An 18,173-nucleotide genomic window follows, 5' to 3' on the forward strand; every position below is an offset into this window, starting at 1 on the left:
GTATGCATAATTTTATAGATAATTTATTTGACATATATTTTATGTAGAGTATTAGATGTAGGTTAACCTCGAAGTCGAACTCAATTAAAATTATTAGGCTCGAACTCGATTACAATTTTAGGCTCGAGGCTAGGTCGGCTCGAGCTCGAGTTCTAAATCTTTAAATCAAGCTCGGTTCGAACATAAGAATGTTCGGACTCAGCTAGATTCGATGCTACCCTTATGCTCAATTTTAAGTAGAGGTCATGCCCAATTTTATGTAAAATGTATGTATAATTTTATATACAATTTATTTGACATGCATTTTTTGAAAATTTTTAAAAGTATGTTTGAGCTTGAACTTGAGACATGTAATTTTTTAAAATTTTTAAATAAATGTTGAAGCTCAAGCTCGGCTCAATTGAACTCGATTAAAATTATTGGGCTCGAGCTCGATAGCTATTTTAGGCTTGAGGCTAGGATCGGCTCGAGCTCGAGTTCCAAATATTTAAATCAAGCTCGGCTCGAACATAGGCAGGTTAGGGCTCGGCTCGGCTCAATGCCACCCCTAATTATGTCTATTTCTTTCGTTCTTTGGTCTTTGAAGACCAAAGATAACCTACTCATCGCATCATAGTTCATTAAATGTGGGAACACTTCGACGGATGTATAGAATGTGGGAAAACCACTTGTCGGCAAGAAGAGGATTAGTTCCCACCTTTGCTAGTTCAATGGTTATGGAAAGCACAAACACTTATATCTGTCCAACGACCGAGAAAGTACTAATAGCATATCTAATAGATAAGAGGGCTGATCCAATACGAAAAATAATTTGGTGTGAAACATGCGAAACACTATCTCAGTTATTCGATGATGATCAACAATTTTCTCAGTCGTCCGATCAACGGCTATTGTAGTCATTTCGCATGTTTCACACCAAATGGCTTTTCATATTGGATCAACCGTGCTATAGATAAATGTGGATCAAATTGCCATTGACTTGAAGTGGTTCTATCTCTATGTGGCTTGAAGCTATGAAGAGAGTAGATTAGGGCTTGAATGGTAAGACCATGTAAAGTGTGTAGAAATTTAAGATTGGTGACCAAATTTCGATCAAATTGGCCCTTCCTGTTTCTCTTAGATGTGAGCCACCATGGCTGAACCAAATGATAAAATTTCGACACCTAACAAGGCTGTATTTGAAAATTACCCTAAATATTTTAATATGTATTATTGATACAAATTTAGGGTGCTTCGGCTAGAGCCTAAAAATTGATTACTTATATGCCAAAAATCAAATAGCAGCTAGGTTGTCATTGATTATGCGTTCAAATCCTCTTCTTCTTCGCCTAACAAGGCCTCAGTGTCCTGTGGGAAGTAAAGCAGTTGGAGTAATAATCCTGCTTAGTTCTCTTCCATATTTAATTGTAGACTTCGGCTTTAAATAGAAGACTGCACTTGGAGAAGAGTAAGTCCAGGGATGGAAGGCGTTCGTGTAAGGAAAGGTGCGTGGAGCAAGGAAGAAGACTCGCTGTTGCAGAAATGCGTCGAGGAGTATGGTGAAAGAAACTGGCATCTGGTTCCTCAAAGAGCAGGCGAGTACGGGGAAGGAAACTAGCATCTAGTTCTTTACATTTATCTATACGTAACTTGTGTTATCTATTCTCCGTCGCCAGCTACCTTACTGGTCTAGCTGACTTCCATGGATGCAATTGGCAATTCGACACGAGCCGGAGAGCAATTGCTTGTAATGTTGGGCAGAAAAATAAAAAGTTCCACTTTGCAAGCAATCTCTAATTTGATTTCTGTGTTTCTTTTGCCCGAAACTTGGCTAACTTGAGCTTCATCTTCATGAAGGGCTGAATAGGTGCCGGAAAAGCTGCAGGCTGAGATGGTTGAACTACCTCACTCCTAAAATCAGACGAGGTGAGTTCAGTCCGGACGAGATCGACCTCCTTATCAGACTTCATCAGCTCTTAGGGAACAGGTACATATATACTCACGACAATTTTTTATTCTTTTTCCAGTAATGCTTGTCTTTGATTTATTAGGACAGGGTCTGAATGACAAAATTTGTTATTTATCGCTTAAATATTTTCGCAAACATCTGCAGATGGTCTTTGATTGCGGGTCGGCTCCCGGGAAGGACTGCCAATGACGTAAAGAACTACTGGAACACTCATCAGAAGAAGAAGAAAAATACAGACGAAACCTGCAAAAGCGAAGAAATATCTGAACCCCGAAGCTTCCAGCCTATAAAACCCAAGCCTCGGGCACTCTCAGTGAACTTCGCACTAGGAACAGGCTCGAATGCCTGCGAAAACCAAAACCCAGAGAAAGAAAGAGAGACGCCTGTCCACCAGGCATTTGGAGGAGAGGGGAGCCCCTTTCAGCCAGCGCCATCAATCTATACGCTCGATGATCTCTTCCAACTGGAGACATACGAAAATGGTGCTTTTATTGAAGGCGAGTTTGAGACAAGTGACTTGCACTTGGAAGTGGATCCATGGACGAACTCAACGGATCCAGAGTAGTTCTAAAGAACAATCACTTGGAAGTGATTTCTATGTTTTAAGATATTTTTGTTATTTATTTAGTAATTAAGAATATTAATAGAATTTTCTAATATGGACTGAATAATTTTCCTGAAGTATTCTTAATTAATTGTAAAATACGATAGAGCAGTATTGAAAAGGCACAGAGTTATAACCTCGATCATGAGCTGTATTATACCGATGAAAATGCAATCTACATCTGCATGCATGCACAAGTGCTACCTCTTTCTCACAAACCCTATACCTATTTCTATTATTATCGGGCATTTTCACCTCTACCTACCCTATTCCCCCAACCAATCACTAGTGTAGATGATACATGATACTGAAAGTCCCACCAAACCTTTGGACTCTTATTGTCAAGATTGTAAGAATGAAAAAAACTTACCATTCGGACGCCACTTTTTGTCCACACAATGGAAAGAGTGGAACTTTTTGTCCCATACGATCAATGTTATGTTCCTCCTTCTTTGGGAGTATTTAATGCCTTGTTGGCCACCCTTTTTTAAAACAACCCAAGGTAATTTATATGATTTTGACATAAACCCTAAAGAAAACAAAATTTTTTATCACTTTTTCAAGGAAGTTGTGGTTAGAATTGAACAATTGAAAGGGAAAAGGGAAATGAAAATGAAATTTATTTGTGTGACACATATGCACAAACATATACACACACACACATATATATATTATATGTGTATGGCGGAGAAAGAGAGTACAAAAAAAAAAATTCTAGTCTGTGAAAATTTCAACGACAGTATAGATTATACTGATGAAAGCTATCGTCAACCACCAAAATAAATTTTATATTAAAACTACATATTATTTTTTACAAGAAATATTTTGCTAACCAAAATAATATTCTTCGGTGTAATAATATTTTTGTTGACAACAAGCTTCCCGCCAAAACCGGAAAAACAACCATTTTGGCCAAAAATATTTTCCATCATAAATATTTTTCACCACCAATCAAGAACATATACCTTCAATGGAAAATGACTTCTACTGGAAAGTATTTCTTGTTGTCTTATATTTATAAAATAATTTAAAATAATAAGATATACTTGTATGTAATTTAAGTTGCACTTAATATTCATATAAGTTTAAATGAATGTGAATAATTAATTAAAATAATTTTTTTAAAAATATCTTATGATTATCTTATTAGCTTTTAAATATCACGGTAAGCAAAATTTTAATTTCATTAATAAATAGTTTTTAAATATATTATATCATTTTATTTAAACTGAAAAGTTTAATATTTTAAAAATAGTAAATACTTATGTAAAAATAATAAATTAAAAAATATTTAAAAATAAAATATGATTAAAAAAGGTAATCTAATATAGCTAAAAATTGTGATTACAAAAAATAACTACTCTTGATTTAAAAATAAAATTATATAATTAATTTCTATTTAAAAGTTTCTCATTTGTATATCATTAATTAAAATTTTAAATAATTTATACAGTGATATTAATTTATGCATATTACATATTTGATTGGATATTGGTTTCAATGTGTTGATTTTTGGAACTCCATGAATTTAGCTCATGGAGAAATTGGGAGAAAACTGGAGGAAAAAGAGGTTATGGACTTGATGATCCTAACCCTCCCCATGAAGCTCTATTTATAGATTAATGAAATTACTGTATTACAATAATATCCTTGAACTTAGGGTTTAGGGTTTTTATCCTGGAATTTTAACTTAAATACATCAATGTCATCTTTATGAGATGACTCTTTATTTACCATCTTGCCATCATTGTATGTGGGCCTATGGGCCTTCTCCTTGATCTGTGGGCCTTGAAAACGTCTTCCTTGGTCTTCCTTGGTTTTATGGGTTTGGGTCTTTCTTGGTCGCGTGGGCTTGGGCTATATCTTCCAACACTCCCCCTCAAACTGGGGGTGAGAGAACAGCATGAACTCCCAGCTTGCTACAAATGATGTATAAAATCTTTTTTTTATAAAATGGCACATGTACCAATATGCCTTCATCTTCCAACACTTCCCCTTACGCTGGTGCTCTCGTTCATGAGACCTATTTGGCATAATATCAATGAGAGTAAATCACTCCTAGCCGCTAAGACATTGCTCCATACTCTAGTCTTAACTCATGTTGGAAGTAAGACACACTCCATCTTTTGTAGGTAGTGTGTCTATCGGCATTGCTCTGAAGTGTCCACCTCCACAGGACAATGACTCTCATATGGTAGAGTAATATATGACATTAATGGGAGGGTGGGGGGGAGGAGTAACATAAATGTAATAATAAGTTCATTTGTCATGGAATCCTAACCGCAAATATTTTTGACGGGGTATTAAGTTCCTCCATCATGGAATCCCAACCGCAAATATTTTTGATATTTTTTACAAGGTATTAAGTTCCTCCGTCATAAAATCCCAACCACAAATATTTTTGATATTTTTTACAGGGTATTAAGTTTTCCCGTCATGGAATCCTAACCGCAAATATTTTTTATATTTTTTACGGGGTATTAAGTTCCTCTGTCATGAAATCCCAACCGCAAATATTTTTAATATTTTTGGCGGAGACAAATAAATAATGGTATGAGGCTACCTCTTCTTCAATAATAATGTTTCATCAAAAGAGACACAATAGCAGTAGTTGAAATGGGTTTAGGCCCATATAATACAAACCAAAATAATTCTTGTAAAATGACCCATGAAATAATCCAATGCAAGTATATGTACTAAATAATATGTTGACCAAGGACTAATCTGTCAATTCATCAAAGTAATAATCCAGTTAGAGAAAAATTTATCGAGTTGTACCGAGCCAATATATCCAAGTCGTTGCAGAAATATGTATAAGCTTTGGTCTAGACACGTATACCGAGGAGTAACATAAATGTAATAATAAGTTCCTTTGTCATGGAATCCTAACCGCAAATATTTTTGACGGGGTATTAAGTTCCTCCATCATGGAATCCCAACCGCAAATATTTTTGATATTTTTTACAAGGTATTAAGTTCCTCCGTCATAAAATCCCAACCACAAATATTTTTGATATTTTTTACAGGGTATTAAGTTTCTCCATCATGGAATCCAAAGCGCAAATATTTGTTATATTTTTTACGGGGTATTAAGTTCCTCTGTCATGAAATCCCAACCGCAAATATTTTTTATATTTTTGGCGGAGACAAATAAATAATGGTATGAGGCTACCTCTTCTTCAATAATAATGTTTCATCAAAAGAGACACAATAGAAGTAGTTGAAATGGGTTTAGGCCCATATAATATGAACCAAAATAATTCTTGTAAAATGACCCATGAAATAATCCAATGCAAGTATATGTACTAAATAATATGTTGACCAAGTACTAATCTGTCAATTCATCAAAATAATAATCCAGCTAGAGAAAAATTTATCGAGTCGTACCGAGCCAATATATCCAAGTCGTTGCAGAAATATGTATAAGCTTTGATCTAGACACGTATACCGAGGCATAAAATAAGTGGCCCGAGTCAGGTTGACCCGGACCAAGTTGACTCGGTCCAAGTTGGTCTGGGTTGACTCAAAATACTAGTTAGTGCGGCTCAGGCAGCAGATTAAATTCTAGACGGGTTTGCTAGGTGAACTCACCCGATCCGGGTTGCGGCAGAACAACTCGACCTGGATTTAATCAGTTTCCTAACTTAGGAAACATGAAATATTTCAATAGTGTCATCTTCTTCCCCTCGGCGCTGGCTCCCGAACGGCGAGGGACAACAGAGATTTTTGGAACACAATTATGGCCGAATTCAAACCCTATTAATAAATAAAAGGTTTGAATAAATTTTCTAAAAATTCAAATAGTTGGTATATAATTTGAAAAACTCAAAGAGTTTAAATTTTCATAATTATAAAATACATAAAAATATTTATTTAAGTCTTCTATATTTTTGTATTTTTATACATTAAAATATGAATTCAACTTTTTTCTAAAACGACCGTGGTTGGGGCAGTGACTTATGTTGCAAAATATGCCATGGATTTACCTCCCAAGTGATTTTTTAATTCTTTTTAAGGCTTATAGTCAACAAAATTTTGAGTTGCCCAATATGCCTTTAATAATCCTTGGGTGTTTTTTTTTAATTGTTTTTATTGCTCTTGGTTGGCAAAAATTGAATTTCGTCGACCATATTTACTCAAACTGCCTCGGCTTCTCCCCTTGTGCCCCTTTTTTAGAATTATTTTAGAGCTTGTGATCGATGAAAAAACATGCCCAATCTACATCCAGTTTTCCCGTTTACCCATATAAAATTGAATTTCATCGACCATCTTGGGCCAAACTGCCTCGACCTTCTCCTCTTGGCCATCTTTAAAAAATTCTTTTAATGTCTTGTGGTCAACAAAAGTTGAATTTCATCAACCATCTTCACCATATTGGTGAAAACTCCTTAGGCCAATCTAACTGTGGCTGAGGTGGATGGTTGGACTCACCAGGCTGTTTGCTACATGGGGACAATAAGAGACCTCTTTTGTTTGCTGGAGGAGCCCAAAGTGGTAAAGATCCTTCAGAAAGAGTATGGGGGTTTGATTGGCTTGCAAACCGCAAGAAACCTATGGGCTGTCATTGGCTTTTCGTAGTGAAGCATAATCAAATGGTTCCATGTCTTGATTGAAAGCAAGATTGGTTGCAAAAAGTTTTACTCAAACTTATTGCATCGATTATGAAAAAACCTCTTTTTTTAGTTGTTGAACTTAATTTTTTATGGGTTCTTATCTTTCTCGGTGCAAATTCTAATTGGTCTCTTTATCAACTCAATGTTAAGAATGTTTTCCTTACTTTAATGGTGATCTTCATGAAGAAGTCTATATGCTCCAACCACTTGGTTTGTGGTTGAAGGGAGAAAGTTTGTAGATTTAACAAATCAATTTATATCCTTAAGCAATCACCTCAAGCATAGTTTGACAAATTGTATAAGGTTTTCTGTTTTTTAGTTTTAAGAGGTGTGAGATGGATCATTTTATATTCATTAAGCATACTAATAATGGTGTAAGTCTTATGGTTGTCTATGTGGATGATATTAATTTCATTTGAAGTGATCAAGGTGGTATTCACGAGGTAAAGGAGGAGTTGTATACAGTATTTCAAATGAAAGACTTTGGATTATTGAAGTATTTTCTTAGAATTGAAGTACTACAATCTTGACATGGTATTGTTTTATCTCAAAGAAAATATGTGTTTTATTTACTAAAAAAACCGGAATGCTTAAATATAGATTACTAGATACTCCCATAGATACTCCCATAGACTCGAATGTAAAATTGTGTGCAGGTTCAAGACATGTGATAGATGTTGGTAAGTTTCAAAAGCTATGTTAGAAGATAATGTCGTAGTATAGTGGCATGATGTAATTTTCCTTTGATTTTTGTCCCTTTCCCTCCCTTTTTAGGGTAAAGGGTAATGATGTGATTATATGTCTTCTCATTATTATAAATATACATTGAAGGGGAGGATTAGGTATGTCACCTAAACCTAACCATCCCCTCCTTCTCTCACTCTCTCTCTCTTAGCTGACCTCTCTTCTTCTCCTTCTCCTCTCACTCGATCTTCTCATCTTTCTGCCTTCTTTTTTATCTTCCTCTTGTAACTCTCTTCACCTTAATCTAGTTTGTTTATTACTCACTATGCTATTTTTTTTACTCATTGCGTAATATTCCACGTGAGATAGATGTTGGATTGACTTACCCAAAAGAATAAAAAAAAAAGGAAGTAAAAGGCCGGTTTTTGGGACAATAGTTGGCGCCTATGTCATAGAAGGAAACTTTTCTTCTTAAAAAAATCTCTAGCTTGCTTGAGATCCCCTTGTTTTGGTATGATTATTACTTGCCTTGATTAGTTTTCTCCTTGCCTAAAATAATTAAGGCAAGTCAAGATTGAGTTTTTTGGTAAAGTAGTGCCTATAACACTAAAGAAAGGTTTCCTTTATTTATTTATTTTTGGATGTGGCTTATTTAGAGGAAGATCTACAATGATTTGATTCATTGATGGGAACGATATGTGGTTTACCTATTTGATCTCAGCCAACATGAGGTATCCTTATTTAAATACATGATTAATGCCAAGTTAAGCTCAGGTTGGTTCTCCCCTCTCCCTGAGCTGGTTCAATTTGCTAATATAAACTCATACTGGTTTGGGTTTGGTTCTCCATCTCTTGAGTTGGTTCATATTTGGGTTGGCTTATTGGCTTGGTTCAAGTTGCTTTACTTATTCATATAAGAGAGGTAAATTAACGCATGATTAAGACTTATTAAATCTCATTTTCCCTCTTAAAGTTCGGTTATTGAGTCTCGAGTACATCATCACTCTTCTTATTACATAAATATAGTGTATATTTGATTTGATTTGATTCTTGATGGTTGAAGATCACATGGGAAGTATCTTCTCAAAATTATGGGTATTAAGGTCTTTGAGTCAAAATATTTTTTGGGTATTGAGGTCTTCCAGTTAAAGCATGAGATTGTATTATCTTAGAGAAAATATGTTCTTGATCTACTTGAGGACACATGGATGAGAGGGTGTTGACCATTGAACACTCCTATGGATGCCAATACAAAACTATGCAGCTCTTTTTGCTTTTCACATCAAAATTTCATCTTTTTTCACTAAAGTGTTTGGCGTCTATGTATGGTTTTAACTCCTTTGACATTTGACACTTAAATTTTTCAATTTTCTAGCTGAATTAGTTGACTTCTTCCTATGTGTTCATCTGCTTTTGCCCATTTTACTCTTTTTATCTTTTCAAGGCTGATGTTTGTGCAAGTGATTCCTCCCTTTTTCTTTTTTGGTCAAATGGTGTTGCTAAGTTGATTGGATGGCAGGTTTTTTGGCATGAACTGCTTGACTCCCTTTTGTATGAATAGTTGGAATGGAGCATGACCGATCAAATGGATATGTTACCAAAACTTTTCCTTTTTGGGGTTAGTCAACAATGAAGTTGAAGTTGAAGTTAGACTTCGGGTTAGTCCACAATGAAGTGGAATGAATTCCCCCCGCATTACTTAGCTCTTTAAATAATGTCGTTAGTGTAAAATTTATTGAATTGAAGTTAAATTATATCAATTCTTTCTCTCAGGCAAAAATCGGGAAATTTGGTTTTCCACCTATTTTGCGACCCTCCCTCCATCACTCCTGTCGGCTTTCCTCCCCTCTTGGCCTCCCTCTCCTCTCCTTCTCGTCCTCCGTTGCAGAGTATAGGAGGTCGAGCCTCTGTCGTAGAGCCTCTCAACTTCTCTTCTCTTTCGGTCTCCCTCTCCTCCCTCCTCCCCCCCCCCCCCCCCCCTGTTAGCCTTCCTCCCTCTTGGCCTCCCTCACCTCTCCCTCTCGACCTCCGTCGCAGAGCACCGGAGGCCGAGCCAGCTTCTCTTCTCACTCTCGGCGTATCGTCGGAGCACCGCCTCAGTTGCTGTCGTCGTTGCCCGCTGGCCCGCCGCTGAGGCAGACAACGCGTGCCGTGAGGAAGACGATGGTTTAATTTTTCCTAAGTTAAAGGAAAAATTAAACCATCATAATAAGAATAATAATTTATATTTTTTATTTATAAAAAAATATTTTTAATTATTTAATATATTTATTAAATAATTACTATATTAAATTAGTTATTTAATAGTCATAATTAAAATATTTTTAAAATAAATATTTGATAGTTTTTTTTGGTTTAATTATCCCATTGCTATAATTAATTAAACCAATGGTTTTAAATTTTGTGACAATATATTATTAATTATTAATACATAAAAATATATATTATGTAATTGATAAATATATTTATTTTTTATTACTATATTAAATTAGTGATTTTTAATGTTAAAATATTTCTAATGTTATTACAAAATAATTTATTTATTTGTTATATGCGCTTCTGTTATTTTTTACTTTTTTATTAATTTTTAATAATTTATCCTAGTCACACGTTATTATTGTATTAATTTATAATAAACTATAATCATTAAGTAATATAATATAGTTTTTCGTTAATTAGGATATTAACATATTTTAATACTACACGTTAAATCACTTATAAGTGTAGTAACCATGTTTATTTTGATTAATTATTTGTTTAGGTATATGTTCTATTTAAGTATATTATAAAAAGGTTACTCATTCCCTTGTTTATATCATATTTTTCATTCGGGGGCACTAACACTAGAATCTGTTTTTCCAGTGCACTTGAACTCGTCAACACTAACACCCAAGGATGAGTTGAAGTTGAATCAATTCATTTAAGTTCAATTCAATTCTTCACTTCACTTCAAGTTCACAGAGGACAAACCACATCCCCCCCCCCCCCCCCTCAAATTCTTGGCAATGATTTGATTGAACTTCAACTCTTCCTTGGGTGTTAGTATACACGAGTTCAAGTGCATTGAAAAACAGATTTCAATGTTAGTGCCCCAAAATGAAAAATATGATGTAAACAAGTTAATGATTAACTTTTTATAATATACTTAAATGGAACATATACCTAAACAGATAATTAACCAAAATACAACAGGTTACTACACTAATAAGTGATTTAATGTAGTATTAAAATATATTAATATACTAATTAATGAAATACTATATTATATTAATTAATGATTAGAGTTTATTATAAATTAATATAATAATTACATGTGATAGTAATAAATTATTAAAAAATTAAAAATTAAAAAATAACATAAGCTTTTATAATAAATAAATTTATTAATAACATAAGATATTTTAATAAATAAATCAGAGTAAATAAATACACTAAATAATAAATAATAAATAAATATATTATTTTATAGATAACATAATATATATTTTTATGTATTATTAATTAATAATATATTGCCACAAAATTTAAAACCATTGATTTAATTAATTATAACAATGGGATAATTACACCAAAATAATTGATCAAATGTTTACTTTAACAATATTTTAATTACGCCTATTAAATCACTAATTTAACACAATAATTACAAATTGAATATACTGAATAAATAAAAAACACTTATTTTTATTAAGAACATAAGATGGATTTTTTACGTACTATTAATTAATAATCTATTTTTACAAAAATAAAAAATATTAGTTTAATTAATTAAAAAATAGGGGTTAATAAAACCAAAATAATTGATCAAATGCACTCTTTAACAATATTTTATTTACCATGATAGATTATAAATAACATACAATAAATATATTATTTTATTAATAAACTAGGATAGATTATTCATAACATATATATATATATATATATATATATATATATATATATATATATATATATATATATATATATATATATATATATATATATATAATTAAAACTTAAAAAATATGCAAGTAAATGAACTGAGTTACTCGTAATAATCTACAATTTACAACATAAAAGCAAATGTTTAAACCCTAACCCTAAAACCCGAAATTAAACCATAAAAATTATACCCTACACCCTAAATCCTCTAAACCCTAGCCCTAAAACCCAAAATTATACCTAAATCCCCTAAACCCTAACCCTAAATCCAGAAAATATACTAAAATCGAACAATCAATACTAATAAACCACACAAAAATTAAATAAAACAATATCAAACAGTAAATTAAACTAAAAAAAATTAGGGTTAAGTTTATTAAGTAAAATTTGGGGCAAATCGAAGCCAAATGGGGGAAATTGAGGAAAATGGAAGAAGAATGGGAGAAATCAAAGCTGAAAATGGGGGAAATAGGTAGAAGTTAGGGCTAGGGGTGGCATCGAGCCGAGCCGAGCCTGAACCTGCTTATGTTCGAGCCAAGCTTTATTTAAATATTTCGAACTCGAGCTCGAGCCTAATAATTTTAACCGAGTTCGAGTCGAGCTCAAGCTTCAACATACATGTTAAAGAAATTGTATATAAAATTATGCATACATTTTACATAAAATTGGGAATGTCCTCTACTTCAAATTGGGCATAAGGGTGGCATCGAATCCAGCTGAGTCCGAACCTTGTTCAAGTCGAGTTTGATTTAAATATTTTGAACTCGAGCTCGAGCCGACCCTAGCCTCGAACCTAAAAATTGTAATTGAACTCGAGCCCAATAATTTTAACTGAGTTTGAGCTCAGGCTCTACCCGAGTTTGAGCTTAACTTACATTTAATAGTCTATATAAATATATGTCAAATAAATTATATATAAAATTATGCAACCATTTAAAAAAAAATATTGGGGAGTTTCAGGATTGAATTTCAATAATGGATTAAAACGCATCAATATTAATCTTTTTTACTCCAAATGTTGTCTAGCTTGTTTTGTAATTTTTTAATTTGGCCATAAATTTACTATGGCCTCCTTAGTGCACCTGGTTGAAACTTATATTCTAGGAAAAACTAGAAATGGTTTTCGTATGATACATATTTCCAAAAAAAACTTTAAATAAAATCCTATTACTATTAGTGACTTATTAGAAAATTACAAAAAATATTTTAAAATTTCCTTAGGAAAGTTAAATGGGCCTCTTATTGCCTCTTCTAGGGAAATAAATAAAAATTAATATTAAATCTAATATATTACTATACTTATCGATAAACATTTAATCAAATAAAATGTCAAACACAAAATTTCAATGAAAATTACCTCATGCTAGAAGTATTACAGCATCAACAGTCAAATACTTATTCAAAAATTTTCTATACAATTTTCTAGCCCATCTTGGTAGGAAAATCTTACTTAGAAAATTATATGATTTTTAATAAGAATTTTCAATTAGAAAAATGTTTACAAAAAAATGAGACACTAATAGCCTCTAGAAACTTATTTCTACTAAAATGTATTTTCAATTTCTTCAAGAGCCACGAGGGAGGAGAGTTTAAGGAAATTTTTTATTTTTTTAACTTTATGATCTCGCACGTGCGAAATAATCTTCCTTGAACTTAGGTATTCCGCCGAGACGACACGGAGGAAGGGGGCTCGACGGTGACGAGGGGAGGAAGAATTTTTCCCCCTCTTGCTCCCACTCCCGACTCAGCTCGTTAACGAGCCGGCTCGCCAGTCGTCGTGTCGAACCTGGATTCAGTCGAACTCAACTCGTTAACTTAAACGAGCCGATTCCGGATCTCGAGCTCGAGAGATACCAAATCGAACCGAGCCGAGCTCGAGCAGCTCGGTTCGAAGCCACCCCTAGTTAGGGCAATTGAATCCTAAAAGTGAAAATCAGAAGAAGTTTGAGACAAGAAAGGTGAGAGAGGGGGAAACAGAGGGCAAGAGGCATCTTGGCGAGAGGTGAGAGAGAGGGCCAAGAGGCGAGGGACAACAGAGAGGACCGAGAGCCTAGAGATTGTTCCAAAACGCAAAGAGACCACCGGAGGCAAGAGGGAACCTTGAGACGCGAAGACGGGAGAGAGGGCCTAATAAAATGCACTATGTAATGGGTATCTCCTAAGTTTACCTATTTTGTCAACATGAAATATCTAGAGGTCGAAGGAGTTTTTTGTATACCATTATAAGTTATTTCTATGGGATCTTGTTTGGGGTTAATTTTCCTAGGGAAGCTCCCTTTCCTAGGTTGCTTAAAGGTTAATTCCTTCTCCCAAACTCAAATAACATGCATGCCTATTTTAGAAAAAATTTATAAAAATTATCACAAACATAAGCATCCAATATAATTCAATTAATCTTAACCAACTTATGGTCATAGTGCTTTCAAGTACTTCTCATTTGGTCGATCAGATTGAATATAATCAACATGCAAGTAACTATAAGTTATAAAAAGGAATCAAAGACAAGCAAAACATAGTGACCCAAACTCTAGTGCACGATATGCAATCACACCCAATCAAGTACAGTTTGATATTATAATTAAGCTCATGTCTAGGTTTCGTTTGCACTCACAGGCACTAACAATATGCATATTCAAACAACATTTTATGGTTTCATAGCAAACTAAGCATCATACTTATGCTTATGGTCTAAGTCAAAGGTAAGAATCTCAATTATATATGAAGTTTGGACACCGCAATGATTGTTTTTTGCTGGTTTTAGTGTTCTTTGATGTGTAGCAGAAACTTTGTTTTTTTATTACTCCTGAGTCAACGTTTAAGTAGGACCATGTGGCAGACAAAAAACTGAAGGTGGTGTCAAAATCAGAGCTTGACTGATTTATTACTAGTTTTAGATATTTTCCCAACTACTCTCAGCTATTAATTTTGTAGGGCCAAGCTGAGGTTTATGGTCTGCAAATTACTGACATTTTTGGTTTTCAAGCCTTTACTACGAAAAACTTAGTGGGTGTAGTTTTCTTCCTACTTATTCAAGTTTTGTCTATTGTTTCTTTATAGATTTGCGGCAATTCTCTCTTATTAATTCATCAATTTGATTTACTTCTGGTTAGTTGAATTTTGATAGATGATGCACGTGATAGAGATAAAGATAAATATAGTGATAGATCTAAAGATAATGATAGACATAAAGATAACTAATATTTGAATTAGAGATAGACTCAAATTGCAGCATTCTAATCACCTACAATCTCTGTGTAATTTTATAAATAGTTTACAACTGATCAATAATAATCATGGTAATATTATTCTTCATTCTTATATTCTATATGGTATCAAAACTTTCTGTCGTCGCTGGAAATCCTTATCAGAACCAGCCTCCCTAGCTGCAGCCCACTGCCACCGCCCATACCTGGTATTTTCACTTCCCTTTCTCGGAGCAATCTCGCCAGAGGAATTTTTGAAAAAAAAAAAAAAACTGCGCCCAGCGTTTCGCCCGAAATCCTCATCGTCATCACCCTACTGCCGTCGTCGTCCGCTTTGCAGGCAACTCCCTTGCCAGCGCCGCATAACCTCTCTCCGTCGACCTACTTGTACCTCTTCCCCTTCAAGCCACAGTCGTTGCCCTGATGGCCACACCGTCGACCGCTCCCAGCCTGCCGGTGCCGCCCAGACTTCTCCCCCTCCCCCTCCCCCTCCCCACGCCGAACCCGTGGTCTCTCCAATTCATCTCTCCTGACGCTATCATCGTCGTGATTCAGTCTCGCCAGCGCCAACACTGTCGTTCCGTCTCGCCAGCGCCAACACTGTCATTCCGTCTCGCCGCCGCCATCATCGTCGACACTCTCCTTACCGTCGCCGCCTTTTGCCCCTCTGGCCACAACGTCAACCGCCCTCAGCCAGTCGACGCCGCATAGAACCCCCCACTCTTCCTTCTCTCTTCTCCCGTCGCTGATTTACAGACGACCTCGCTGCCGCCGTTCGCCCCTCCGGCCACACCGCCGACCGCCCCCAACTAGTCGCCCCCCCCTCTGTGTCTCGGCAACACCGAGACAACCTAAGTTCGAGGGGGGAAATTATTTTCCACCTTGAATGCGCCGTCCCGTGTACATACATGTGCAGCGTGCGAATTCGCACGTGGGATTTCACATGTGTCGTACGTTTTATTAAAAAAAAAAAAACTCAATCAAGAACCTATTCATCCTATTCGGACGATGTGATTCTGTTCGCCCAAGCCGCTGTCTTTCCACCGAACAATGTAATTATGTCCACCCCAGCCGCTGCCCTTCCTTCGTACGATGCGATTCCGTCCGCTCCAGCTACTGCTCTTCCACCGGACAATGCAATTCCATCTGTACTAGCTGCTTCTAGTGCCACTACTCTCCCATCGGATGATGAAATTTTGTCTGCACCAATCGCCTCCAATGTTGCTGCTCTTCCATCAGACAATGCGATTCCGTCCACCCCAGCCGCCTCCAGTACCGCTACTCTTCCACCAGACAATACAATTCCGTCCGCCTCCAGTGCCGCTACTCTTCCTCCGGACGATGAGATACCGTCTGCCTTAGCCGCCTCCAGTGCCGCTACTCTACTCAATCGCTACTAGTGTTGTTGCTCTACTCAACCGCTACCGTTGCTGCTCTCTCCAAACCACTTCCAAGAACATACTTCCTCTTTTTAAAGATCAAGATTGGACTCTCCTCTCGGAGTTTCATCTTGCAGGGGCATAATAGAGATAAAGATAAACATAATGATAGATATAAAGATAATGATAGAGATAATGCTAACTAATATTTGAATTAGAGATAGACTCAAATTGTAGAGTCGAAATCACCTACAATCTCTATGTAATTCTATAAATAGTTTACACCTGATCAATAATAATCACGACAATATTATTCTGCATTCCTATATTCTATAAATGGTGCTGATACAAGAGCAGCTGAAGACATGCTTCTTAGAAGAGGATGACAGGGAGCATCACAAGGGAGGTTCTTCACTGAAATATTGCAGGTCTCCTACCTAGTACCCACCGATCCATTTGCAAAGAAGAAGAGAAAAGTGTTGAACTGTTATCTCTAGTTTCTGTAATAGAGAAACTATTTGGAGATCCTTCATGTATTTGCATGAGATAGAACTTAGAACTCATAATAGCTTGTGTTTTTTCCAGCGGTTTTGCTTAAACTATAACACCGTAGATCCAAACCTTAAGTTGCAGAAAGTTTCGAAACTTTCAAAGGCTCTAGAATATTGCTTTCATGAGCTCTTGGAGTAATTTAATATAGCAACAGCACGGAAGCAAGGCCAAATCTATTCCAACAAGCTACTTTGTCCTCAAAAGGCAAGCTTGAACGGAATAAAGTCACACTCTATAACTCTGAGCTATTTATCCCCAAATGGCTTTTCAATTTAATCACTCTTAACCATCCGGTCAAGTATAAATGGCTTTTCAATTTGATCACTCTTAACCATATAAGTCAATTTTTCTCATATATGGTCACTTAGAACAGGTCCAGATCTAGGCTTTGTTAAAAGGTACATAAACTCAATTAGTCGTGGAGACATAAAAAAGGTTGCTTGTATAGAAATTGATAAAATAATATTTACCGATGATATTACTTTCATTGATACATGTATTTATAGTTACAGAATGATAAAAAGATTTACATGATTGTAGAGTTACAAGTGTACATGATTGTAGAGTTACTAGTTGAGATAATCTCAATTTCTCTTATCCTAATCATCTTGATCTCTATCATGCCCCCACAAGATGAAGCTCCGAGAGGAGATTCCAATCTTGGTCTTCAAGAGGACAAATCGTGTTCGGGGAAGCAGTTTAGTAAGAGCATCTGCTAATTGATCAACAGATGATACATGAGTCACCCGAAGAGCACCACTCTGAACGTGTTCTCGAATGAAGTGATAATCCAAAGTACATGTTTCATTCGCGAGTGAAAAACTGGATTGGAGCATAAATTGATAGCAGATGATACATGAGTCACCCGAAGAGCACCACTCTGAATGTGTTCTCGAATGAAGTGATAATCCAAAGCTACATGTTTCATTCGTGAGTGAAAAACTGGATTGGATCGGTTGTTGTGGAAGAAAAACACTAAGGTGAGTGAGAAGAGAGCAAATCCAACGAATCTCAGCTGTAGTGGTTGCAACAGATCGATATTCCACCTCGGTAGAGGATCGAACCACAGTTCGTTGCTTCTTAGAACTCCAAGATATAGGATTGCGACCTATGTAAATAATATAGGCACCGGTTGAAGTGAAATCATCTTTGTTACCTGCCCAATTAGCATCAAAGAACGCATGAAGGGACAAAGAAAATTGTCAATGTAAGACGATACCATGATCTAGAGAGTGAGAGACAAATATTGCAGACTTCCAACAACCG

General features: G+C 35.5%; 2 protein-coding genes across 2 annotated transcripts; both read left to right on the forward strand.

Moving 5' to 3' along the window:
• Positions 1-1,459: 1,459 nt before the first annotated feature.
• Positions 1,460-2,513, forward strand: LOC137946871 (transcription factor MYB114-like). Its single transcript, XM_068793156.1, has 3 exons — positions 1,460-1,574; positions 1,837-1,966; positions 2,093-2,513. The coding sequence occupies exons 1-3, from the start codon at positions 1,460-1,462 to the stop codon at positions 2,511-2,513; spliced, it is 666 nt and encodes a 221-aa protein (XP_068649257.1).
• Positions 2,514-16,034: 13,521 nt separating this feature from the next.
• LOC137946872 (uncharacterized) lies at positions 16,035-16,376 on the forward strand. Its single transcript, XM_068793157.1, has one exon. It carries the CDS (start codon positions 16,035-16,037, stop codon positions 16,374-16,376), a length of 342 nt encoding a protein of 113 aa, XP_068649258.1.
• Positions 16,377-18,173: the final 1,797 nt, after the last annotated feature.

The sequence above is a fragment of the Aristolochia californica genome, unplaced genomic scaffold (genome assembly GCF_029961685.1).
Source record: "Aristolochia californica isolate CCGP_79_NKW_82.1479 unplaced genomic scaffold, dmAriCali1.0.hap1 SCAF_12, whole genome shotgun sequence".
NCBI lineage: Eukaryota > Viridiplantae > Streptophyta > Magnoliopsida > Piperales > Aristolochiaceae > Aristolochia > Aristolochia californica.

Excerpts from the sequence above, each read along its gene's own strand:
- LOC137946871 (XM_068793156.1), top strand. The coding sequence starts at position 1,460 with ATGGAAGGCGTTCGTGTAAGGAAAGGTGCGTGGAGCAAGGAAGAAGAC. Across the intron at positions 1,575-1,836 it reads TCTGGTTCCTCAAAGAGCAG|GGCTGAATAGGTGCCGGAAA; the intron begins GCGAGTACGGGG and ends ATCTTCATGAAG. Across the intron at positions 1,967-2,092 it reads CATCAGCTCTTAGGGAACAG|ATGGTCTTTGATTGCGGGTC; the intron begins GTACATATATAC and ends AAACATCTGCAG.
- LOC137946872 (XM_068793157.1), top strand. The coding sequence starts at position 16,035 with ATGTCCACCCCAGCCGCTGCCCTTCCTTCGTACGATGCGATTCCGTCC.